Raw genomic sequence first — 26827 nt, 5'->3', positions numbered from 1 at the left:
TTTGTCTTCTAAAACTGATTGCACTCATTTGTACTCCCACGGGCAATTTTATAGGACTTCACTCGGGTTGCCCGTGCCATTAACTGTCAAAAGCCTACCTAGAACCCGGAGGCAGGCCTCTAGGCTTGCTTCACGTTTTCCCGCCCACTCCGCACACCCGGCGCGAGCCCCGCCCCTTCGTGCATAGTGGCCCGCCCCTTCCTACTCACTCACCGATTCTGTCCAATCAAAAGCAGCTTTCCCCACTCTGGCTGCGTGGTTGGTAAGCTGAAGTTTCCGTCGCGCTCAGGGGCGGGCGGAGCGGACTGACAGACATGGCAACGGACCAGTGTGAGCGGCGAGCGAGGCGTGCGTGGCGTGCGTGGCGCGCTGGCCTGGAAGCGCTGGATCTGAGAGGTGTGCGGGCGGGTTGAGCAGTGCGAGGTTTTGGCGGCCATGGCTCCCAACGTGCCTGCGGCCGAACCGGTCCCGGAGTCTCCTAAAGGCGTCCGGGCCGTGCTCTTAGGGCCGCCCGGAGCCGGCAAGGGTACCCAGGTGAGCTGCTGAGCCGGGCTTGTCGGTGGAGCCCGTGAAACTTCAAGGTCAGGGCGGCCGAAGGTCCGGTTCGCCCCAGACTCAGGCCTCGCGGGCTGAGGCCTGGACGGGGGGTTCCCTGGCTGGCGTTTGGGGTTCTGGCAGGTGTTTTGGGGAGGGTCCAAGTTGGAGGTCGAGGGAGTCTGAGTTAGAGTTCTTGAGTGCCCCAGGCCTGGGGTGCTGTGTTAGGGGATCAAAGGACTGAGTAGATTCCTTTAGGGTTTAGAAGCTGAGAAGATTTGAAGGGTAAGTGTGAGCCCTGGACTGAGGCATGTAGATCGGAACCCGAGTTGGAGACAGGGACCCTAGATTCAGTGCGATTTGACAGTGGATTACGTTCTAGGGTTACGTTCCAGGCACTCGCGGTAGGGGCACGTTTCTGGTATTGACTCTGAAGGCGGAGGAGCATCTCCCGGACGTGGGGGAAAGCGCCAGCTGTAGTATGCTGCTGCTAAGGAGAACTGCTCAGAGAAGTGATATGACCTGTCTGAGCCAAGTTAGGTGGATAGGAGAGGGTACCTCAATGTACAGGTAAGAAAACAGGCCTGGAGAGGTCAGATGACTTTCCCAAGTTAGTAAAATTGACCTCAAGGAGCCTGGAACCTCAAGGTTCTGCGTGATTGGAGTGAGGTCACCTTCTGCTGACTGTGAGGCCTCTCTTGGCACCTGGGACATAATGGGCCCATAGATCAGGGATGAGATTTATGATCTCAGAATTTGGAAGCCCATGCTGCTGCTGCTAAGTCACTTCAGTCGTGTCCGACTCTGTGTGACCCCACAGACGGCAGCCCACCAGGCTCCGCGGTCCCTGGGATCCTCCAGGCAAGAACACTGGAGTGGGTTGCCATTTCCTTCTCCAATGCATGAAAGTGAAAAGTGAAAGTGAAGTCGCTCAGTCGTGTCTGACCCTTTGCGACCCCATGGACTGCAGCCTCCCAGGCTCCTCCGTCCATGGGATTTTCCAAGCAAGAGTACTGGAGTGGGGTGCCACTGCCTTCTCCTGGAAGCCCATAGATTGGGTTATTATCCTCCTGGAATTGCCCCCGCCCCTCCCAGACCTCAGGATTTTGCTGGTTGTTAGGGTCTAAAGAGAGAATTCCTGAAAATCTGAGCTCCTAAGGAAATGAGGTTCTGGATGCTGCTCTGTGCCCCCTCTTCTAGTCCTAGTCCTTGCAAAGATTACAAAGTCTGGGCAGACAATTTGTCTTACTCTTTCTTGGAACTCTTGTGACACCCAGCACATTACTTGGCACTTGATGAGTTTACTAGATATGGATGATGCCGAGAAGGGGAGTCTGGGAGGATTCAGTTCATTCCTGTGACTTTGCTTTTTGGCTCTGGCTACTAGGTCAAGAAAAGCTTCCAAAATGGCTCAATGGTAGAGAATCTGCCTGCCAGTGATCCTTGGGTGGGAATGATCCTGCGGAGAAGGGAATGGCAACCCACTGCAGTATTCTTGCCTGAACATCCCCATGGACAGAGGACCTGGTGGGCTGCAGTCCATGGAATTGCAAAGAGTTGAACATAACTGAGCACGCATGCACTCAGTCAAGAAAGACCACTTTCCCTTTTCTCTCTGTAGGCAGAGCCGATTTGCCCTTGAGGCTCACAGTTAGCCTAATCCCCTTGTCCTTTCATACGGAAGGTTCCTCTTTCCTGTTTCTGCCACCCTCAGTTATTAGGTAACCTGTGGCTAGGTATATTTAATCCCAAACTCTATGGACTTCTGCTGTGAGTGACCAAGATAAACAAGGTAACTCAAATGCATTGATTTTTTTTTCCCTTGGTTCATATTGAGGTTAATAATTTCAGTGGTTGTGAAATGGGCAGCCAATCTCAGTGCTGAGGCAAGGGCTTGACAGTTTAACAGACTTGTAACTTCTAGGCCTCACTGCTGTCAGCTGAAAAATGGGGATAATGCTTATGCGGTCAGCATTTCTTGAGCACCAGACATTGGAGATAGAACAGTAAACAAGACAGAGAAGGTCCTTGTCCCTCTAGACCAAAAGTTAACAAGGATACTGGAAAATTATGTGTGTGTAAAGCACACCTAGATGACAACCAGGCGCATAGTAGGTGTTCACTAATTGTTGACTCACTCATCTTAATTGATAATACATTCCCTCAACCCCCAACTCAGTTGTAGCTCAGTGTAAAGGGTGATGTACTCAGGAAGTTTTGAGGGAAATTCTACTTGTGAGCTGACTTACAAGGGTGTATATATGATGAGAGTTGGTCAGAGAAGGCCTTATGGAAGTCAGGGAGATGTGACTTTAGCTGGGACTTGAAAGGGTAAAATTTACACAAGTTGCTTAACCTCTGTACACCTTTCTTAAGGTATTGGGAACCATAGGGATACTGGCAGTTGTAGTTTTAAGGAATTAAAACTGTTCATAAATCAGAGGTTGCAGAGTGGCAGCCTGCAGCAGCTTGTAGCCTGCAGACACACCCCAGCTTTGAATTATGAAGAGTTTGAATACACAAAAGATGACAGGATGGTGTAATGAGCCCCCAGGTACACGTCCAGGCCCAGCTACCATCAGCTGGTGGCCATTCCTTCCCCATCTGGTCTCCCTTCACAAATGATTTTAAAGAAGCTCCCAGATACTGTTTCATTTGTAAATATTTCAGTGTGTATCTAAAAGACATTCTTTTTTGTAAATAAACATAATATTCCATAAAAAATAAATAGTGGGAGTAAATGTTTATGTTTCTATTCATTTGCATTTCAAGTCTCATTTTTTTATTAGTTTTTTTTTTAAGTGTTTATGTATTTATTTGACTGCACTGGATCTTAGTGGCCACGCGCAGCATCTTCGATCTTTAGTTGCAGCATGTGGGATCTCATTCCCTGACTGAGGGTTGAACACCGCGCCCCCTGCATAGGGAGCTTGGAGTCAGCTGCTGGACCACTGGGGAAGTCCCTCAAGTCTTTCAATTTACAGGTTGTCCTGTACCTTGGGTTAGTGCCTAGTACCTACTCAGTAATTTTTTTCTTCCCACTGGTGCTTCCTTTTACACCTGTATAAACTCAGTATCTTAGGTATTTAATGTTGGCATGGCTGAAATAATTGTTTCCTTTTAAAAGTGAGTTTTAACTGAAATAGGTAAACATTTTTAAGCTGCCTGCTTTTGCATCAGCATGCTGCTGCTGCTGCTGCTAAGTCACTTCAGTCGTGTCCGACTCTGTGTGACCCCACAGACGGCAGCCCACCAGGCTCCGCAGTCCCTGGGATCCTCCAGGCAAGAACACTGGAGTGGGTTGCCATTTCCTTCTCCAATGCATGAAAGTGAAAAGTGAAAGTGAAGTCGCTCAGTCGTGTCTGACTCTTCATGATCCCATGGACTGCAGCCTCCCAGGCTCCTCCGTCCATGGGATTTTCCAGGCAAGAGTACTGGAGTGGGTTGCCATTGCTTTCTCCATAATAATGTCTAAAATATCTGGACCTCGTGGGTTTGTTGTTTTGTTTAAATAACCTTATTTCCCTGTCTCCCTTTTGGGGTTGGATGTTCTTAGGGTGCGGCCAAAACCACAGTGTGTTTCCTGTTTTCCTCTGCTAACCCCTCTCATAGTTTCTTCCATGTGTCCAGCTGACACCGGCTCTTCACGGCCAGCACGTGTAGGCTGTCAGCTGCCGTCTTGCAGATCAGGCTTGGTCAGTTAATGTCTGTGCACTAACCCAGTGCAGAAGCAAACTCAGTGAGACCCACGTTCCTATTCCCCCTTTTACAGATAGAGAAACTAAAGCCCAAATAGCTTGTTCTCTAGGTTACAGGGCAAGTAACTGGCTGCTCTTGCATCTGAATGACTCTGGAGCTCCTGCTCTTTCTGCTGCCCTGGGTTAGATTTGTCTCCTACCCTGTGCATGTTTTCTTAGGTAAGTTCCTTGCTAGAGCTGCAGGGTAGCCCTCAAGAGGGTGTAGTATTGCAAAATAGTCACCCTTTCCTGGGTTCTGTGACAGACTCCCCGTATTCCCCCCCATCTCCACCACCCACCCCCCAGCCAGAGATTTAATCCTTTTAATCCAGATTTAATGTCATCTGATTTAATCTTTCAGCCCTTGGAGGAAGGTCCTGTTGTTATCTTTGCCTTTTTACTGATAAACTGAGGCCCAGTCTGTATCTTGCCCTAGGACATAGGTAAAGTAGCGAAGATAGGATTTGAACGTGTGACTGATTTCTTGAACAGCATTAGCATCCTGTTGCTTGCAGTCTTAAATGTAGGAGCAGAAACCAACATACATGCAGGCAGTACTTACTAGTGCAGAGTACCACAGGGGAAGTACTGATGAGTGACTGACAACTGCTCAGATAGTTCAGGGTTAGAACAAGGACTGTGATTTGTTGAGGGCTTCCCTGATAGCTCAGTTGGTAAAGAATCCGCCTGTAATGCAGGAGACCCCAGTTCAATTCCTGGTTTCGGGAAGATCTGCTGGAGAAGGGATAGGTGACCCACTCCAGTATTCTTGGGCTTCCCTTGTGGCTCAGCTGGTAAAGAATCTGCTTGTAATGTGAGAGACCTGGGTTCAATCCCTGGGTTGGGAAGATACCCTGGAGAAGGGAAAGGCTACCCACTCCAGTATTCTGGCCTGGACAATTCCATGGACTGTATAGTCCATGGGGTCGCAAAGAGTCGGACATGACTGAGCCACTTTCACTTATGATTTGTTGAGAATCTTCTATTCTTCCTCCTAACCTCCCAGTGAAGAATGTTCCATTCTTTCTCCTACCTACCCACTGATACACCCAATTTATAGATGAAGAAATAGTCTCAAAGAATCACTAACCTGAGGTTACATGGTCAGTTAAAAGGTACAGCTGAAATTCAAACCAGGTTTCTGTGCTCTTAAATGACTTTAAGTATAACACACACAGAGAAAGGTGCAGACATCTTAAGAGGGCGGCTTGATGAATTTTCACATGTGAACACACTTGTGTAGCTTGTACCCATATCAAGAAACAGAACATTGCCAGCGCTGTGAAGGCTTCTTGCACTCCCTTCCACACACACACACATACACACCTTCCCCAAGGACAGCCACTAAGGCTTTGGGGGTGGTGGTGGCATGTTTTGTTAGGTAAGTTCCTTGCTAGAGCTGCAGGGTAAAGAAGCCTATTTAGTGTCATGGATAAGAGCTAGGGCTTGACAGTCTTGAGACCAGTTACCAGATCTGCTGTTACTAACTTTGCAATTTGGGTCAACTTAGCCTCTGAGTTTCATTTGTAAAACACAGATAAAACTAGTTACTACCTCCTGTATTTGTTGTGTATTAATGTGGTTTAGTTGCTAAGTCATGTCTAAGTCTTTGCAACCCCATGGACGGTAGCCCGCCAGGCTCCTCTGTCCATGGGATTTCCCAGGCAAGAATACTGGAGTGGGGTGCCATTTCCTTCTCCAGTTACGTATTATACATACTGTAAAACAGTGCATGGGAAAATTGCTTGGCATCTTGCAAACACCGAGTTAGCTGATGATTCCTTCTCAGAGGAAGAAAGGACAGTTGGGGAGGTTTTTGGTGGGGGAGAGATGCTCAGAAGTTGAGGAAGGGGAACGTTGAGGCTTCTGAATGTGTGTGTGGTTTGCGGGGTGGTAGCGCGTCCAACAGTATTTTAGATGATTGCAACTGTACGTGCAGAGGCACTGGAGGTAAAAGTGGGAAAGACTGCACGGATGCCGATTGTGAGGCGAGAAAACAAGTGTGTGTGCTCAGTCACTCAGGCCGACTCTTTGCAACACTGTGGAGTGTAGCCCACCAGACTCCTCTGTCCATGGAATTTTCCAGGCAGGAGTACTGGAGGAGTTGCCATTTCCTCCTCCATGGGATCTTCCCAACGCAGGGATCAAACCCGTGTCTCTTACGTCTCCTGCATTAGCAGGTGGATTCTTTACCACTGAGCCACCTGGGAAGCCCCCTAGAAGACAAGTGATCTTGATTAAATCAAATCTTGACTATCTTGACTATCAGTTTCCCTTTATTTCCCTAGTTGTCGGGCACTGTGCTGAATTATTTTGTGGATATATAATCTTATCAAGTCCCCATAACAGGTCTGAAAGTCGCTCAATCATACACTTTAAAGAGGGGCCAGACTTTGTATTTTTAGCATGTGCCCTAGATGATTGTGGTAACACACTGAAGTTGGAGAGTGGGGACGGGGGAGCCTGGTGGGCTGCCGTCTATGGGGTCTCACAGAGTCGGACACGACTGAAGCGACTTAGCAGCAGCAGCAGCCCCACCGTGCAGCCTCCCATCCTAACAGTTTGAGCCTTCTGACCTACACCTTCCCCAACCACAGGTTTCTCACACAGGTGGGGTGCCTATTTCTTGGGCTCAAAAGTGGCCCTTGGCTAGTGAGACATGTGGCTCAGGGCCTCAGCCACAGCAGAATATGGCCCAGGGGTCAGCAGCATAGCCAGTCCTGTGGCGTGTTTAAAATCGGATGCTCAGGCCCCACCCTACTAAATTAGAATCTGTATTTTAGCAGCACCCTTAGGTGGTTTGGAGTAGAAAAAGCGTTGCTTTAAAGTATAAGCGTGAAGTCAGGGGAATATAATACAACCATTTCATTAGGGTTCTTCTATAGTTTGCAATTAAAGAATAGTGTAAGAAATGAAGACCATGAAGGAGGCCTTCTAATTACTGAATGCCTACAGTGTCTGGGGCTTCCCAGGTGGCGCACTGGTAAAGAATCCGCCTGGGGGTCGCATAGAGTCAGACACAACTGAGTGAGTGCACACACACGCACAGAGTGTGTCTGATGTTTTGGGTACTTTATTTCATTTTATCCTCACAACAGCCCTGTGAAGTAGACATCATCCCCCATTTAACTGGTGAGGAAACAGATTCTGAGACGTTAAGTAACTAGCCAAAGGTCATCCAGCTTTTGGGGGCCGCCAGGTTCATATGCAGATCTGTCTGACTCCTCGGTTCATGCTCTTTGCAGCCCACCACAATGATTCCTGTGCAGCCAGCAAAAAATGAAGGAGTTAGTCTTCCTCCGTGCCACCCTTTCCCTCTGAGAGTGTTGTTCCACAGAGCTGCAGAGTCCAGTCGCCTGGAACAGCACAAAAGTGTCCTGTGGTTTGGGGTGATAAAAATAGGATGGTTAGGTTCTATGCTGACAGCGCTTCGCTGGTGTTTTGGTTAGTCTCTCCCTTGGAAGAGGCGTGACCTCCAAATTTTCCACCCAAGTTAATTTCAACAACCAAGAAGAAAGATCGCCAGAAAAGCACAGCCTTCTGGTTTTGTGGCCACTGTGCCAACCCAAAGGACCAGAGACTTTCCATTGCCAGAGGGGCCTGACTTTCATTGCTTTTCTAAAGTGCTGTTTTTAACACCTCACCTGGATTCTGTTTTGCTCGGAAATCAGTTCTTTGCTTGAGCTGAATCAGTCCGTGACTCACAAATCAGCACTTGTTGCACTGAACCCTATTTGGCTTTTATCATGTGCATCTGAGAAAACTCCCAACCAACTAGTTTGAACAAGGTCCCCACCCTACTTATTTTCTATAACAGTTGAACCAGAAAGGTAAGTGTTAGGCTTTTGAACTGATTCTATTCCTTTTGAATTCTACATTCTTTTTTGCCTCTGCGAAACCAACGTAGAACTGTCCAGGGTCTCTTCCTCTTTGGTATTCATTCAGTTGTGTAGTCTACTGAACTGTGAGCTCATACAGGACAGAGTCTGTGTCTCCTATTCATCTGTTTCGCTGGCTCCCAGCGAGGTTCTAGGAAGAGGCGTATGAGTGAACATGGAATTAAGGCAAGGGTCACAGTAACAGTTGATGCTTCCTCAACGCTTACAGTGATCCTTCATAATCTCTCATCAATCCAGTGATACAGGAGATGATAGTACCATCTCCATTTTACCTAGAGGAATTTAAAATTTACAGAAGTGATACAGTTTTTCTCAAGTCACATATCCAGGCTTGGTGGACCTGGTGTCTGAAACCCAGGCAGTTTGACTCTGCAGCCCATGCTGTTAACCAAAAGGCTGTCCTGCCTACTAGAACTACCAAGAGCTTACTTTGCCAGGTGCTGTGCTGTTCTAAGTTGCTTCAGTCGTGTCTGACTCCACAATCCTATGGAATGTAGTCTGCCAGGGTCCTCTGCCCATGGGATTCTCCAGGCAAAAATACTGGAGTGGGTTGCTGTTTCCTCTTCAGGGGATCTTCCCGACCCAGGGATCAAACTCACATCTCTTACGTCTCCTGCACTCCTTTACCACAGCACCACTTGGGAAGCCCCACTGCTTGTCAGGTGGTCTTCATACATAGCTCATCTGATGCTCACTGCTACCTTTTGAGATGGAGCCTTTGTACTTTCATTTTATTTTATTTTTTATTATTATTTTTTTTGTACTTACATTTTAAACAGATTAGAAAACTGTGCCTCTTGAGAGGTTAAGTGATTTGGCGCAGGTAATGCAGCTACCTGGTGACAGGGAAGGGGAAGGCCAAGTCTGCCCGGGGGAGACTTCTGCATCTGGCCCCAGCCGCCTCCCACACTAGTGACCACAGTACTTGACATCCACACATCCATTCCTTTGGCAAATATTCATTCAGCATGTTACATGCCAGGCATTGTGCCAAGTGCTTTATATATGTGAACTCATTTAAACTTCAGAGCAACTGTCTGTTTCTATTCCCATTCATAATGGGGAAGCTGAGGCTTAAGTGTCACTAGTGTGTCTAGTGAAAGCAGCGATAATAGCTGATATTTATGACAGTTTCCTGTGCTAGGTGCACTGTTGCAAGTGCTTCCATGTATTATCTCATGTAATTCTTCCTGCAACCCTATAATCATGGGTTAGAATATAACATAAGGTAGTTTTATCCCTGTTACAGGTAAGGAAATTGGCATTTCTGCACACACCCAGAAAGTGGCAGAGTCAGCTTCACACCCCAGCAGTCAAACTCCAAGGCCTGCACTGTTAACCGTATCCCGTGTTTTGTCCTGCCCTCCACAGGCACCCAAATTGGCTAAAAACTTCTGTGTCTGCCATTTGGCTACTGGAGACATGCTGAGGGCCATGGTGGCTTCCGGCTCAGAGCTGGGAAAGAAGCTGAAGGCGACTATGGATGCCGGGAAGCTGGTAGGTTCGGTGGGACCAATGAATGTTGATCTTCCTCAGTCCAGGTCTGCCCCGCCAGGGTGACCACCAGCCACGTGCAGCTATTGAAATTCATTTTAATTTAAAATTAACTTTCTCAGCTTCACTTGCCACATTTCAGGGTTTTGCTATCCAACACAGATATAGAACTTTTTAATATTTATAATTGTATTTCTGTATTTTCGGGTGTGCTGCATCGTCATTGCTGCACAGGCTTTCCTCTAGTTGGGGCGAGTGGGAGCTACTCTCGTTGCGGTGTGCAGGCTCCTTGTTGCGGTGGCTTCTCTTGTGGTTGAGCATGAGCTCCACAGTACTTGTGGCATGTGGGCTCAGTAGTTGTGGCTCCTGGGCTCTAGAACACAGGCTCAGTAGTTGTGGCACATGGGCTTAGTTGACCTGCAGCATGTGGGATCCTCCCAGATCAGGGATCGAACCTGTCTTCTACATTGTCAGGCAGATTCGTTCAGGCAGATCACTGAGCCACCAGGGAAGCCCCGAGATAGAACATTTTAATCATTGTAGAAAGTTCTGTCAGACAGCCCTGTGCTGTGGGGTGTTTTAACAAACTGGAAGATTATATGAACTTTTACATTAGCAAGTCTGCTTGGTTCATTCTGAATTTATGGCACTGATTTTATTCACAGTATTCTTGAAGTTCCTTTGTGCTGGCGTATTTTGTAATACAACCCTAGTTTTTAGAGCCAGAAACAAAATTGACATCCTTAGACCAGAACTCAAGGGTCCTTCAAGAGAGGACTCAAGAAGGCACAGGGTGCTTTTACTTACTTTTGTGACTCTCTTCTGTGTCTCTTAACAGAGGGGTTGCTTGGCAGTTAACAAAAGTATCCTTCTTATTTGGAGAATATAATAGCATTTTCTCTTGTTTTTAGTCCAGTTGATCTGATAGGAGAAGTACAATTTGTTATCCACTAGATCGTTTTGGTTAGTGTGTGTGCTAAGTTGCTTCAGCAGTATCTGACTCTGTGCAACCATATGGACTGTAGCCTGCCAGACTCCTCTGTCCATGGAGTTCTCCAGGCAAGAATACTGGAGTCAATTGCCATCCCCTCCTCCAGGGAATCTTCGCATCCCCGGGATCGAACCCCCATCTCTTATGTCTCCTGCATTGGCAGGCGGATTCTTTACCACCAGCACCACCCAGGTGCCAGAGCTTAATTGTAACTGAGTTTTTCTGGGACTTGGTTTTGGGAAGAATCGTTTTGTGCTTGGGCCTCTGGTCTTCATATCTTAGTATGTTGGTTAGGGCAGGTGCTGGGCTGAGTTAACCTCCTGTCAGGCTTTGAGATTGTGGATCTGGGCTAGCTCTGCTGACGCGCCCACTGCCCCTTTACTTCTGGCCTGCCCTTCATGTGAGTGAGGCCGTCAGTCACTCCTGAGAGCTGGGTATTTTGGACTTTGGACCTTGATAGAAGATCCTGTAGTGAGAACAAAATGGGATGTGGCAATGAGATTACTTATCTCCAGCCTTCACTTAGTCGTAGAGCTTATACTTTGTCCCCAAGTTCACAGCTGGTCCCAGGAGATAAGAGCGTTAGCTACCAAAATGGGCAGCCTTCACTTTAACACTGGCAGGGAGCTTTTCTTCCAGTGATAACCCAGGATAACCAGTTTTTGAAAGCCAAAGAGGGTCCTCACTAGAGTTTTCAGAGAGGCTCAGAGGCCGTTGGGCTGGCTCCTTGGTTCTGACCCAGTCTTGTCAGGTCAGTAAACTTCTCTGTTGCTTCCTGTCCAAGGTGGCCTGGGTCCCTTTACTGTTAGCCTAATCAAAATTGTGAAACAGGTTAAGTTGGTGCCTTTTGACATTTTGGTCAACGCTCATTCTCTCCTGGAGCCTCCCTCAGGTGGTCTCTCAGCCGTGTACCCTCACTTTCTTGTGTCTGGAGGACAGCTAATTGCCGAGAAGCTGTTATTTGATGGTTAGGACTCTGACTAATAGCCAGAGAGGCCTTCGGGACCTAAGACTTGGAGGTCTCTAGATGGAATCCTGGAATCCTCTTTCCTCTCCCTGATTACTGGGACACAGGAGAGTCTCAAGGGAAGAGAATGTGTGTGTGGCAAGCACAGAAATAATCATGAAACTGAATCTTCCAAAGGGAGCCACTCCATAGTTGCTCTGATTTTTGCTTCTTTGGGGTCAAGAACCTGTTTAGTAATCAGGCTATACAGACACAGACTTAAATAACCCTGGAGTTGGGCTATTGCCACCTAGTTAATGGATATAACCCCAACAACTGTTTTGTTCTTGACTTCCAGGTGAGTGATGAAATGGTCTTGGAGCTCATTGAAAAGAATTTGGAGACCCCTCCATGCAAAAATGGTTTTCTTCTGGATGGCTTCCCTCGGACCGTGAGGCAGGCAGAAATGGTGAGTGACTTGGTTTTGTAACACCAAGCCAGGAAAGCAAATCCTGGTCCTTTATCTCTTTATTCCTTTGAGGGAAATGGGTCTTATCAAGCTCTGGTAGCTTAGGTGGGCCACATGCTCTTTTTACAGCTTGATGACCTCATGGAGAAGAGGAAAGAGAAGCTTGATTCTGTGATTGAATTCAGCATCCCAGACTCTCTGCTCATCCGGAGAATCACAGGAAGGTATTTGTCTCCTGAAGGTCCCTTCTTTTCATGCTTCATCAGAGCTTTGGCAGACCACAGGAACTGCTCTGGCCTAATCCCAGCCATGAAGCTTAGTGCCGTTTCCAGGGGGATTGATCTTATTTGGTGACATGGGATGGGGATGTGGAAAGAAGAGCAAGGGATCCAAAGTCCAGCAGCAGCTCAGTCCTGTCACCTTTTAACTCTGACCCTAGGCAAGTTTCTTAACCTCTCTAAGGCTGTATCCTTATGTTGCATGGGGGTAATAGTACCTGCTTCAAGGAACGGTTGTGCATGATAGATAGCTTGTTGTGCATAGTTCAGAACCTTGCTGACATGGGTGCTTAAGAAATACTAAATTCCTTACATGTGTATCTCCATTTCAGTGCTTTTTAAGTTTGATTTCAGTTGGAGTTGCCATACCTTGCTGTAGGCTTTTTATTTCTTATAAAAATAGTAGGACCATCTTCACAGAGTTTAGAAAATTGAAGAAATTTTGTTCACTGTACAGCCAGCTTAGCAAAAAACACTAATTTATTTGTGTGTTTTGTTTTAAAGTGCTGACTTCTCTATAGGGGTTAACATTGAACACAGAAACGCTTCAGCTTCTGACGAGTGGCTCTTAAAGAGTGCGAGTGGCTCTTAAAGAGTGCCGTTGCTCCAGGCTACAGTTTACTTAACCCTTTCACCGACACTCTACATCTGCTTTGTGCTGCCTTCCAGAGATACGCGGGAAGCTTCCAACTACTAATAGACCCTCCCATTCTTATCTTTATTATAGACCATATCTTATTTTTATCCCTTAGTCATTTTATTTATTTTTTTAAAAATTCATTTGTCTATTACTGTACCAATAGTACACTTTATTTTTAAACCTGGGTTTTTTTTTTTTTTTTTTTTTTAATGTGGACCATTTTTAAAGTCTTTTATTGAATTTGTTACAATATTGTTTCTGTTTTATATTTTGGTTTTTGGCCACAAGGCATGTGGAATCTTAGCTCCCCTGCCAGGGATGGAAACCAAGCCCCCTCTTTGGAAGGCAAAGTCTTAACCACTGGACCGCCAGGGAAGTCCCCCTTTAGTCATTTTAATGGAATCTCAGGAAGGTGGTCAGCTTTCCATCTTGAACCAGCCTCCTGTGACCATTATTCTTCATTGCTGCATGTTGTTTCACAGTAGATGAACCATCATTTACTTCATTATTCCCTAGTTGTTGTATATTTGTGTTTCTACTAGTTGTCTACTGGCAAACTGATGCTCTGACCATTGTAGTACATGTAAGTTAGTAATTAAGGGCGACATGATTTTTTTTATTATAAATGTACTACTTTGATTTCCTAATGAGGTTGAGCATTTTCCCCCGTGTGTCTGCAGTTCGTGTCTTTAAGGAGAGCCTCAGGCAGCAGAATAAGTGTTAGATGTGTTCTGGAAGGTGGTGTTGGATACAGGGGAATGCACCTTGTATTAATTTCCTTTTCAAATGTCCAGGTTTCATATTTCCAGCTATTGCATAGGCTCCTTCAGTGCAGATTTTTTGTTTCTTTGCACTGGCACAGAGTAGGCAAAGTTGATACAGTCCAAGAAGCAGTAGGGTTGTTAGGAAGGGACATCACCAGGGCTGGGGTCCCAGACATTGCAAAGTAAATGTTAACAGAACTAGATGACACAAGGGACCTTTGATCTGATTGGCCCAGCTTCCTAAGTGCCTGCTTTGTGCACAGCACAGCTCTGGGAGCAAGGGACCAAGAGAGGATATACCAGTGCCCATCTCTGACCTCAGAGTGTCCACAAACCCTACATGAAACATGGGCTGTTTAGTGCAATAGGAGTCCAGTAAGAGAGCCTGTGGGCAGAGAGGGAAGGTTGGCTAGGAGAGAGGCATAAAGTGAGACTTGACCTTCTTGGGTAGAGAGGATTTTATTGAGGTTTTCCCAGAAGGAAGTAGAGGCAAGAATGTCCAGAGCTGGAGAAATGGCCTGGGAGGCTGGATGGTAGAATGAGAGAGGTTGGGAAGCTGCAAGGTCTGCCAAGGAGCAGAGAGGGTAGACCTGCCTGAGTCAGGAGTCATGGGATGTTCTTAAGCCACTAGGTGCTGTGGCCGATACAGCATTGTAATAATATTGGCTTGGTCCTGGGATACAGGCTCAGTTGAGGGAAAGAAGAAACAGACAAGGACCCCACCAAGGAGCCTCGTGTGATCCACCTGTGGAGTGACGAGGCTGAAGTTGGCTGGTGGGGAACCGAGAGATTCTGAAAACAAACTACACAATTGTAGAGGGCGAAAGAGGGAAGGCTCAGTCTCTCGGTTTGGAAGTGAGTGCTCTCCTCACAGAGGAGGAAACAGAACAGGTCAGACTGTGTGAAAGTGCTTTTCCAAGTCCATTTGTACGTATGTCAGTGGCAGAACAGGCACCAAAAGCCTGCTTTCTGCCTCATCGTCCACTGTGCTGATGGTTGCCAGAAAAAGAGTCAGGAACTAGCCAGTTTAATATGGATCTTATTTGACACGATAAGATTGAATTGGCTCAGGCCTCACTTCTAATAATTTTATGGGTGATTATTTTATTCCTTGCCATAAGTATGGCTGGTGGGTTTTGTTTAACCTGTTCAGTGTTGGCTCTCTGGTTTCATTGGTTTCTTATGTCTTGTGCCATTGCCATTCTGTGGATGAGAACGCAGGTGTCTGAAGTATCTCAGCCAAGGCAGCAGTGGCTGTAGCATCCCAGCCTGGTCCCCCGACATCTTCACCTCCAGGCCAGGCTCAGTGGGTCTAAGAGCTGTTTTGGTACTTTGGTCCTTGAGACCAGTCCCATTTTAAGAACTTGGAGATTGATTTCTTTTCCCTTCTAAAAAATGAGTCTTGCATTCTTCTTAAAATGATATTTGAGGGTGGAGAAGGAGCAGTGTATTTATATGTAACTGGAGGGCTGAGGGAATCTGAGAGTGAGCGAGAGCTGATGTAGAGACATGGAGAGGAGAGAGTTGTGTTTGTTGCTGCCTGGCTGCTATATGCCCTGTGCTATTCAGAAGGTGATGAAACATGGTCCAGGGACTTCCCTGGTGGTCCAGTGGTTAAGACTTCATGCTTGGGGGCATGGGTTCAGATCCCGGTTGAGGAACTAAGATCCCACATCCTTCGAGGTTCAGCCAGAAAAAAAAAAAAAAACATGGTCCCCATCTCATGCCCCCAGCCCTTCCCAAAGAGAAAGCTGTAGTCGAGCCCCAGCTCCTGCTCTTCCTCTCTCTGGGTCTCCCAGTGGGCATCATTTCCAGTGAATGCACCAGAGGAACCCCTCCAGCAACTCAAAGAAAGGCTCAACCTTGGGCTGTGTGATTGCAGTCACTTGTCCCCTGACCACCTTATTCTATAAATGGACCCCTTGGCCCCCCAAAATTATGCTGTCATGGAAACACAGTGCCACATTTTGCAAATTTGTGTGGCTTCAGAAGTCTGACTCAGACTTTCCCAACTGATGTGCTGAAATACTGACCCCCTCTGCCACCAGACCAAGCACGCTGAGTACTTTCTGTGCCTGCCAAGAGGTAGAAAATGTTGGGAAGCTCTGGTCTAACAGACTTCATGAAGAGAGCAGCCATCGGTTAAATAAGCAGATCTTGGTTGGCATAGAATTGGGAGACCACGGGAATTTGAGAGGGCCCCAGCCGCGGAGCAGCATTTGGCCTGCCTCCTTCCCTTCTTAGGTTTCGGGGCTCCTGTGGTGTGGCCACTGCCAGTCAGGGGCGTGGGCTTATTGCTTAAGGGGACATGGCAGAGATGCAGCTGCCAGCTACATATCCCGTGCCAGATAGAAGCTGCTTCTTGAGCTCTTTGTTCTGTGACTTAATGTGTCAGTTTTCTTGACACCTTGAGCATTGCCCTCTGATGGCTGGGCTGTCTGTGTCTCTGTGGTCAGAGGTATGCGACGTTGTCTGGTGACATCTGCGTCCATAGCACGTGTTTTTTCCTATAGCGCCTTTCTTGTTTTTTACCCAAAGTAGGTTAGAAAATAAGGGTAGTCTCTCTGTCCTCTGTCCCCCATGGCACGTTGTCCAAGTCTCTGTTAAAGGATTACCACATCTACTGTAGTTACTTATTTCCACATTTGTCTCCCTCTCTACATTAAGCACTCTTTGTGACCAGGGATCTTGACTCACTTCTCTGTAGCCCCTGGATTCAGCTCAAGACCTGAACTGGACTAGGCAGTTAGTCAGCACTTGTTGAACGAACAGGTGAATACATGGGTGGCTGTGTGAGACCTATGGGACACACAGCCCACAGGCTGTCATGCCAGCCTCCAGCCAGACAGACACTTATTTTAATGTTGGGTCAAAAGAGAAAAGATACTCGCTCTGGTATATGCCCAGTTACTTTCCTAAGCAAAGGATGCCTGTAACTGGTTTCTCTGCTGGATTAAAGTCGTTGCATCCAGCTTCTCTGTGCCTGTGGTCTTGGAGACCCCTGGAGTTCCAGCGGCCTGATTGACGTTCATTTGCTGTCTTGCAGACTGATTCACCCCCAGAGTGGCCGCTCCTACCACGAGGAGTTCAATCCCCCAAAGGAACCCATGAAAGATGATGTATGTAAATTGAGGACGGGAAACGTCCTTTTCTTTCTTTACTCTTTCTTTCTTCACTTTTTCTTCCTTTTGTTCTTCTCATCTTCCCTCTGTTCCTCCCACCATCATTAAACTATGCGAAGTATCACTGTCACGTAAATCACATGGACTGTGGCTCGTCTTTAGAGTGTCCCTCCAGGTGACTTACTGTTTGACCTTGAGGTAGCCACCAGTGCCAGCTACTTGATGGTGCCCAGTTTGTACCTGTTTTGTCCAGAGCAGCCCCTTCCTGGCATCATGGGAACCTCAGTGGTGACCTAATCAGGAGGAGAAGGCTGCTTGGAGGCCTGAATTAAAGCCAGGGTTGGGAGGACAGGACTGAAGAGAGGTTTGTTGACCAGCCCCACTTCAGAAGAATATCCTCTCTCTAATGACTCTACTGTGCCCTGCAGATTCCAGAAGGGCTTGGCCAGGTTAACACTGCCAAGTTCCTATGACAGTCTTCAGTTGTTTGCAGATGTAAAAGGGAGGGTCTCATACATAGTCACTGAAATATTTGCATAAATAGTTCATTTAGTCTGTTTTAGAACATGCAGGCCACAACAGAATGAATTTCCTGGACTTAACCTTATCAAATGAGACAAGTTCATCAGGTCACACAGGTTGCAAAGCCATCTGTCAGCTCTGTCGCATTTCAGATCTGCAATGTTATCACTCAGCAGCCCCCCCCCCACTTGCCACGTTTAGAACGTTGATGGCCTGGTAAAAAACTGAAGCAGTTAAGATCGTAATTTCTACTGCAGCTCTGATTTTGATGTATTCTCCTGGTCTCAGGGGCCTCTCTTTCTTGTTTCTCACCCTGCAAGTGTTTGTCGTGGAAGCTGAACAGCCTGAGCACCAGCTATGAGATAAAGACATTGCCCATCGCCTCCCTCAGCCCTGTTCTCGCAGTTGCTATTTCAGGCTCCCCGATTTCTCTGGACCAGGTGGTCTGCTCCTGGGACCAGCTTGCTGGGAATAGTGAAGGTCTTCATAGTTCTCTATTGAAGGAGGTCTAGATTGTCTGTCTCTCCCTGTGATGGACTTTGGGATCAGACAGCATCTCAGATCTGCATCTGGCCTTGGATTAGGAGACCTTGCTGAGTCCCAGCCTTTCATTGCCCTCTTCTTGTTCTCAGATCACTGGGGAACCGTTGATCCGCCGATCAGATGATAATAAGAAGGCCTTGAAAATCCGCCTGGAAGCCTACCACACTCAAACCACCCCGCTGGTGGAGTACTACAGTAAACGGGGGATCCACTCCGCCATCGATGCGTCCCAGACCCCTGACGTCGTGTTTGCAAGCATCCTAGCAGCATTCTCCAAAGCCACATGTAAAGACTTGGTTATGTTTATTTAATGTTGGGTCCAAAAAGGAACTTCTTTCTTCTTCCTTTCCCTGTTGAACGAGTGGGTGGGAATGGCAGAGTAGGCAGAGGGAAGCTTCCTCAGGCCAGCAAGAATATCATTTGATGTATTGATTAAAAAAGCACTTGCTTCATGTACCTTTGGTGTGTGCGCAAGTCTCATCTCATCTGTGTGTGTGTGTGGTGTGTATGTGCGTGCACGTGCACACACGTGTGTCAGTATAAGTATGTGTACACTCTTATACTTCTTAAATTGTAAGCGAGACTGTTTACTTCTTTAGCCGTACTCTTTATTTTCGACTTCCCTGGTGGCTCAGACGGTAAAGCATCTGTCTACAATGCAGGAGACCCGGGTTCGATCCCTGGGTTGGGAAGATCCCCTGGAGAAGGAAATGGCAATCCACTCTAGGACTGTTGCCTGGAAAATCCCATGGACAGAGGAGCCTGGTAGGCTACAATCCGTGGGGTTGCAAAGAGTCAGACACAACTGAGCGACTTCACTTCACTTCACTTTATTTTCAACCAAAATAAACTAACTCAAGTATCCGCCAGGCAGACAAGTTCCTGGGTATTTTTCCATCTCCAGCAGCTAATTAGAAGTCCTGGGTCACATGGAGTCAGGCAGGGCTACAGTTCCTGATGGCAGCCTGTTGGCCAGAAATTCCACTTGTTTTCTCACCCATAATGAAAAGTCATTGAGTCATTGTGGAAAGGGATCATTAATTTTTTCCCCCTAAACAGGAATGAAAAGGCACTTACTTTATAGATTCCAGAAATTACTGGGAGAGGGTATCACCATAGAAAGAGCCTGGCCAAGTTGAATTATTTTTGTGATCTGCCCCATGGTTCTATAAAGTAGGAATCATTCGGCACCTGTGTTGAATACTAAATTGATGCCAAAGAATTAAACCAGGTGAAAGGTCCTCTTGAATTCAGACTGTCTTCTGAACATCCAGGCTAGGCATCTGAGAGCAGCCAGTCCACTTCCCCAAAGACAGCAGGATAGATTTGTCTTTATTTTCAATGTTTGCTCTGTTTGCAAGTGTGAACAAAACGGTGATTTGAGGATCATTTGGGGATCATGTTGATTAGCATTTATTCAAGCCCAGTCTCTACAGGATATGAAGTCACATATATCCCTTTTGAACTCAGCCCTCTCCCTTCCATATCTAGTCCTTCACCCCTTATGTCATGACGGTGGTGGCCACAGTCTCCCCAAGAAAGGACCACCCCCAAAATAAGATCACCTATGGCCGTAACCAGCTTTTCTTCCTAACCTCGGCTCCCGGCTCTTAGGCATCTCCTGAGATCCACACTGTGCCTTTTGGTCTCTGGTTTGATCTGTGGCAAACGGAGGAATTAATAGACTGCTATGAGGGACCACAAAAACAGCAGGCTCTGGAAAAACCATTAAAAAGTCAGTGACAGGTCCAGTAAATAATGCCACCTGCCCAGGGTACTCTGCTGACTCAGTGCAGTGGCCTCGGAAGTGCCCAGCCCCCACCTGACCTGAGCTCTCCTGCTGTCTGTGAGACCACCAGAGGGCTTGTCCTCTGTCCGCCTGGAAACTGGCTGCGGTACGTGGCCACCTGTGTCCCTCTCTGTCTGCTTCAAGTGAGTGTCTGCTGGCTCTGCTCTGCCTTGTTTCCCTGGTTGGAGACTAACTCCACCCATTCTTAACGGAAACCCAGCCTGGCATGGGATGTTTCTGGGAAGCACATGATTTCTGAGAATGGACAAGGAAAGGGAGTGAAACCAAAACTGTCTGCTGTGTCTGCAGGGATCTGGGCTGCTGCTCTGGGTGAGGTGGCCTCATGAATCTTAGAGTTGACTCTCTTTTGACTGGGGACAGTTGCAGGCACTTGGCCTCAAAGTTGAGGTCCTTGAATGATTGCTGATAGCGTGTGCATGATCTGTGCTCAAATATTTGTCTGTGTGCATTCACACGTGCACACATATACATGTGATATTTGGGCTGCCAATGGGAAAGGGAAGGTCGTCGGGGGTGCATATGTCCTCTTGGGGGTGGGTAGAATTCAATTTTTGCTTTGCTTAATTCCAGAGCCTTAACCTCAGCAGGCATGAGAGCTTTCACCTGGCAGAGAAATGTCCGGTGTTTAATGCATTTGGTTACTGGGGTGTGCATGCCAACCTTCTCTGATGGTTACTTGGTTTTTAAAAATGCATTTTGTTTTCTCTTGTCTCCTCTTTATTTCAGCCTAGTAACAGAAGGCCAGGCGGGACTGCACCACTACTCATCACCCCACGGCATGATCCCTGCTCTTAGGTGCTGGGCAGAGGGAGGGGCGGTCAGGGTAAGGATGGGGACAGAGGAGCGGTGAGGGCCCAAGCGGGGGAGAGGAGCTGTGTTGCCATGAAGCAGTTTCATTTACGTGGAGTAGAACTCTTAAAAGCATAAGCAAAGGGGAAAATTAATTTTTTAAAACACTTGATTGGAGGGTATAAATAGAAACAAGGAGATGCAATATTATTTCTAAGGAATCATGCTTTCATTTACTTTGGACTGGTGACAACTGGACAGGTCTCAGTGCCCTGAGACCTCAGCTTTGATCAGAACCTCATGCCAGCCCAGGAATGCGGGAAATCACACTGTTGTCCTGTCTGACCCATAGCTTGGAACAGGGCAGGAGTTGATTACTAATCCTGGTTACCCATACCATGAAATCAGAACGTCATCTCCCCACGTGCAATAGACATGGAATGTGTTCCTGGGGGCGGCGTCTCAACAAATCCGGCTTACTGGAGTCATGGGGCAGGCTGGTGTCCCTCCCTTCCATACTCACCACTGATTTACCAGCCCACCTGCCCTCACGGGTGAGCCCTCGGAAGCCACCCAGCATACGCCACAGTCCTGCGCTCTTGCCTTCCTCCATCCACATCGTGTGAAAGGACTCTTTTTAATCAATGAGCAAGTGTCCTAAGCAACATTATCCAAAGACTGTCCTTTCCATCCTCAAATCCTATGACTGGGATCAGTCTACAACACTGTGATGTATTATTTTCAATGAGGTGCCTTTCTTAACTGTCCAAATGCTGCCTTGTTTGGCCCTTAAATAAAGTGTGTTAAAAGTTTGTATCCCCTGTTGTGGCATTTTTTAAGGAGCTGTGGGCTAGTAAAATGATGCTGAATTCTGGATCTGACTTAGAAGCCCTTTTCTGGGTCATTAGAAGTCATAAGAAGGCAGAAAGGTCCAAGAGTGTGTTCATAAGAAGAGTCTGCTCCCTCTTGGCCTTCAGCTCATCTGCAGGATTTTCTTGAGCCCAGGGACAAGGCAGCTTGGGCCAATGGAGACAGTGCTGTGCTTTGGGTTCAGGGATGTACAACAAATCCCAGCCAATCATTTACTCTGCTCCTGTTTCCTTGTGTGAGAAAGAGACTAGTGGTGGTCCAGTGGTTAAGACTCTTACCTGCCACTGCAGAGGACACTGGTTCGATCCCGGGTCTGGGAAGATCCCACATGCCGTGGGGCACCTGGACCCATGTACCACAGCTATTGAGCCTGTGCTCTGAAGCCTGCAAGGTGCAACTGTTGAGCCCACATGCAGCAACTGCTGAAGGCCACGTGCCCTAGAACCTGTGCTCCTTGACAAGAGAAGCCACCACAGTGAGAAGCTAGCGCAACACAACCAGAGAGTGGCCTGTGCTCTCCGCAACTGAAGAAAGCCTACGGGCAGCAACCAAGACCCAGCGCAGCCAAAAGTTGATAAATAATTTTTAATAAGAGGCTGGTGATGCTACCTTCTCAGACTCATTTGGCAGTTAATGAAGTTTATAAGGAGAAGGTTTCTACTTGGTACCTGGCACACAACAGACTGGATAAATGCTAGCTGAATCCGAGGATACATAGAAAAATAACCTGTTTCCTGCCAGGGTGAATGATCGTTAAGCAAACAGTTGTCCACAGCCTAGAAAGCCAGTGCTTCTAATCCCTAAGCCAGATTTTTGGCTGCCTTTTCAGCTGCCTCTTTAATACCCTTGGTTGCTTCTTTGTAAATCCATCTCTTCCCCTGCAAAAAGGAGGTTAAATCATTTGTCCAAACTGAAGCTCTTGTGCTCTTTGAATGGGCTGCCTTTGCACTGGGGTTTCTGAGAGTGACTGCTATTGCTGAAAGCAGATGGAGCTGAGCTGGAAGTACCTTCCTGCTCCAGGCAGGTGTTCTTACTCTGGAGAGAGGCAGGCCTGTTTCTGGTGTCTGAACTCCTGCTCCCTCTTCCAACTCCTCCCTCTCCTGCTCTACCACGTCCCGCACCTCTGCAGGGTCATTCTCACGTGATTTATCTGCCTTGATCTTTTCATCCCCCAAAGTATTTAAATACCCCATGAAAATTTTCTTCTGTTCCTTGATCGTCATGCAACAAACTGAGGGAAATCTTTGTCAGAGCAGCCTGGGAGGATACGTGGTATGAGTGGAAAGAATAAACTGGAAGAAGACCAGGTGAGCTCTTGCTCGCTCCTTTGGGCTTGGCCTCCTCTCTGGAAACCGAGATTGGATGAGGAAGACTGACACGTCAGGTGCTGTGCAGCAGCCCCACACCCACGGCCTTGCTTGACCTCTCCCCGGCCCCTGCAAAGCCCCGGAGGTGGTCAGTGCTGTCTTCTGTCTCAGGGAAGGAGACCAGGCCTCAGCAGTGGTCACATTCCTGAGGGCACCGTAAGCAGAGTCAGGACTCACAGTCTCTGACACCTTGCTGCTGAAGTGATCCAGTGATGCAGTGCCACTGTAGCAGAAAGGGCCCTTCCAGATGGATTCTTTTTCGTGGACGCCCCACACCGCCGGAGCCAGTTTGGGGTAAATCATTGACAGTCTGAGGACCCAAGGTATGTGTTTAGGATCTCATGTGCACGAAATGTCACAGACAGGACGGAGCGGGGTGAAGAGCAGGCTCGGTCCTCTGGAAGCCTAACTAGCCTTTTCTCAGGAAGAAGCTACATGAGTCAGAAATGACAGGTTTCAGCAGCAGCTCCTCCACCACCAGCCTTCCAGCAAATCATTGCACCTTAGCCGTTGAATGGGAATGATCTCCACCCCTCAGATGTGCTGACGACACTGGCGAGCAAGACTTTGTGTGGGCATGCAGCAGGCGCTCATTGTGTGCTGATGGAGCTCAGTGAAAATGTGGGTGTGGGCAAGAGCTGTTTTCCTGAGTCAGGAGCCAGGCTAGGCTAAAGATTCTTCTGTTTTTTTCTTTTTTAAAACAAGTGTAGTTGACTTACAATGTGCCAATCTCTGCTATACAACAAAATGGCTGTTTATATATATATTTATATATATATATATATATATATATATACACACACACATATATACACATTCTCTTTTTAATATTCTTTTCTGTTATGGTTTATCCCAGGAGATTGGATAATTCCCTGTACTATCGAGTAACACCTTGTTGTTTATCCATCCTATATATGATAGTTTACATCTGCTAATCCCAAACTCCCCAGCCTTCCTTCCCCACCCTCTCCCCCTCTTGGCAACCACAAGTCTGATCTCTGTGTTTGTGTGTCTGTTTCTGTTCTGTAGATAGCTTCGTTTGTGCCATGTTTTAGATTCCACACATAAATAATTTCATAAGGTATTTGTCTTTCTCTTTCCTGCTTTACTTATTATGATAATCTAGTGGCATCCATGTTGCTGCAAATGGCGTTATTTCATTCTTTTTATGTCTGAGTCGTATTCCATTATGTATGTGTACCACATCCTTTTTATCTAGTCATCCATTGATGGACATTTAATTTGCAAGAATTCTTAACCTGAAGATCTCCTAGAAGTCTATGGATGCCTGAAATTGTATGTAGAATTCTGCATTTTTGTATATTCATAATTAATAGTATATTAACATTTCATGCTTACTGTTTGGTAGGTTCTGCATATATTATCTCATTTATTCTCAATGACCATGTGGAAGTAAGTACTATCATTATCTCATATGTATGCATTTTGAGGCTCATATACCTATGAATGGCTAAGCCTGGTCTGTGACTCCATACAACACCATTGTGCCAATTTCTTCGACATTTTTCTGGAAGACAGATTCTGAAGGCACCTGTGATACAGAGAAGCCTGGATGAACAGAGAAGAAAGCTAAGTAGGTTTGCTCTGTCCCAGCGAAGGGCCTGGGTCAGGAGTGCCACCTCAGGGTAAAGTTGTTTTCTGTGTTGTTTTTCTTGCTTGCTTCCTTGTTATGGGCATGAAGGTGCTAAGGTGTTGGATTTGCAAAGCTCTTGGAATAACCCCTGCTTCTGGGAAGGGTGGCAACAGGAGGTTCTGCCTCGCAGTCTTTCCTCTCTGGCTGCAGCTTCGCACGTCTCATGGCTCTCACACCCCAGAGGGAGCATTGCCCTGCTGATGTCTTGGGAATGTGGCGGCTCTGTGTTTGGAATCATCCAGGGCACTGCGATGGTGAGCTGCCCTTACAGAAGGCCCCTTCCAAGTACCCAGTCTGGATGAGGTGCCCCCAAGCAAAGAGCAGAAGGGAGGAGAAAGACAGGTGTCAGAGAGCAAAGGCAAGACAAGACTTAGGCCCCCCACCCTATGCTGGTAACTTAGGCTAAATAGAGCTGCACTTTGAGGGTAACATTGCTGCATAGCAAATGACTACTCTGTATGGGGTCCCTTAGATAAAGACTTTGGGGGCAAACCTCTCTGAGCTTGGAGCTAGGAGATCCTTTTGCTTCCTACTTAGCTGGTCTGCACTCTTCAGTTAGATAAAGGAATGCTTCATTTTCTACTGTTTCCTTTTTGCCCGATGTAAGAAAGCTCCCCTAATGTTCACTTGCTATGCTTTCCTCTGCCACTGTTTCTTAATGAGATTCTTACTCCACCTCACCCAAACTCTGCTTTTGTAATTTTAGTGTTCTGTGCCCCCATGTGTGTTGTAAACTGCCTTGAGTCTGTTTTGGAAAAGAAATGGGATGTGGAAGAAGTGCTAATTATGTGGTGCAGGAAGTCAGACTGCAGAGAAGCGGGTAGCTTCATGGAGGAGGTGGGTCGGGGTGGGTCTGTGGAGGGAGGATGGGCACTCCAGACAGGGGTCATGGCCCAAGGGGAGGTACAGAGGCCGCTGGCACTTACTGGCAGCTTTTACCTAGTGAGCCTCTAGAATTCTTGGGAAATCTGCAACTGGTTAGAAATATGCTTGAAACCAAGCACAGGGAAGAGAAGGTTTTCAGCTCAAGAGTAATGTCGAGGGATTTCCCTGGTGGTCCAGTGGCTAAGACACTGCACTCCCAGTGCAGGGGACCCAGGTTCCATCCCTGGTCAGGGAGCTAGATCCCACATGCTGCAACTAAGAGTTTGTATGCCACAGCTCAAGATCCCACATGCCGAGATGTATATCAAAGATTCTGCATGCTGCAACTAAGACCCAGCACAGCCAAATAAATAATAAATATTGTTTTTTGTAAAAGTAATGTCAGGAACACAGAAGAGCACAGGGGCATGTACATGTAGGCTTGAGGGCCCACTGAAGCTCAACCACAGGCCACCCTTCTTTCTGCTTCCCCCAAACTCTCCGCATGGGTGCTTTGACCGTGAATTGTGTGATTCTTTGCTGTGGGACACAGCAGTCCCTCAGAAGAGGGAGAAATCCCTGTCTTACTGTAGCTCAGTGTTCAGTCATGTGCCTAGTGGTTGTGGGCCTGGGTTGGGGGTGACGAAGATGACCTGTTGTTAGATCTTGGCACTGACTGTAGCTCCCCTGTGTGCCTTGGGGAGACACTTCGTTGTGAAGCCTCAACAAACTTACTGTAAAATGAGGATCATAGCACTTTTCTATGGGTGGGCAGAGTCAATGTGAAATATAGCAGCTGCCCAATAAATGACCCTTTTTTTCTCCTTTCCCGTGGCCACTTGCTGAGGATAAAAGGACGTTACCATAGCCACCAGGTATATTTCAGAATGTCTGTCTTAACCCTTTCCTACTCCCCAGTGCTACCTCCACCCCCCATGGCTACCACACCAAACCAGGAAAGGCTGCTTGACACTGGAGTGTTTGCCGAAACCACCTCTGGTACCTGCCTTTATTCCACGGACCACCTGTTGGCTGCCTGCAGGAACTGCCCTCCTGGAAGCCAGAATGAGAAGGAGTGCAAAAGAGCAAGAGAGGTCTGTGTGCGTCCACGGCAGGGGCACCAGGGAGGTGCTGGACTGGGCTGAAAGAGTGCTGAGAATTTGTTGGCTCATCCTTTGAAAACCTTTGAAAATTGCCCTAAAGGAATGAGAGCGGTGCCTCCCCCTTGTGGTTGGCCGATCAAGTTTATGTATATCAGACCCTTGTGAATAGTGTTAGAGCCCGTGGTGCTCGGCATGTGTTCCCTAGCTGGCAGCTCCACCTCAGCAATTCCACTTTGTTAAATATCCGAAGGAAATGACTAAGTGTTCACAAGCATTTGTATGACAGGGTAAGAATTGGAAACAACCTAAATTTCCAACAATAGGGGGGATAGGCTATGATTCATTCAAGGGATGAAATAGAATGCTATCATATCATTCCAAGACAAAAAAATTTCATGATAAACTATTGAGTGAATAAACAAAATCTATTA

At 47.2% G+C, this 26827-nt stretch overlaps 1 protein-coding gene across 3 annotated transcripts; it reads left to right on the top strand.

The window, feature by feature from the left end:
* Positions 1–406: 406 nt before the first annotated feature.
* On the top strand, positions 407–21354 carry AK2 (adenylate kinase 2). Of its 3 annotated transcripts, XM_086335060.1 has the most exons (8): positions 407–534; positions 9542–9667; positions 11960–12070; positions 12200–12294; positions 16799–16871; positions 18029–18235; positions 19713–19834; positions 20476–21350. In XM_086335060.1, exons 1-8 carry the CDS (start codon positions 436–438, stop codon positions 20597–20599), a joined length of 957 nt encoding a protein of 318 aa, XP_086191186.1. In that variant the 5' UTR covers positions 407–435; the 3' UTR covers positions 20600–21350. The 3 variants fall into 3 exon arrangements, with proteins under 3 accessions (XP_086191186.1, XP_086191175.1, XP_086191198.1); XM_086335049.1 differs by lacking the exon at positions 19713–19834 and having other exon boundaries at positions 18029–18224; positions 20476–21354; XM_086335072.1 differs by lacking the exons at positions 12200–12294; positions 18029–18235; positions 19713–19834; positions 20476–21350 and having other exon boundaries at positions 16799–16870.
* The last annotated feature ends 5473 nt before the right edge of the window (positions 21355–26827 follow it).

Source organism: Bos grunniens, chromosome 2, assembly GCF_055505025.1.
Source record: "Bos grunniens cultivar Pamir isolate PY7600 chromosome 2, Bosgru_T2T1.0, whole genome shotgun sequence".
Lineage (NCBI taxonomy): Eukaryota > Metazoa > Chordata > Mammalia > Artiodactyla > Bovidae > Bos > Bos grunniens.
Note: the sequence above shows the minus strand (reverse complement) of the source record. Positions and strands in the feature narration are given on the sequence as shown.

Bases quoted from the DNA above. Each gene is read 5' to 3' on its own strand.
- AK2 (XM_086335060.1), top strand. From the start codon at position 436: ATGGCTCCCAACGTGCCTGCGGCCGAACCGGTCCCGGAGTCTCCTAAA. The intron at 12,071-12,199 runs GTGAGTGACTTG...CTCTTTTTACAG, and splicing joins CCGTGAGGCAGGCAGAAATG to CTTGATGACCTCATGGAGAA. The intron at 16,872-18,028 runs GTATGTAAATTG...TCTTGTTCTCAG, and splicing joins AGGAACCCATGAAAGATGAT to ATCACTGGGGAACCGTTGAT.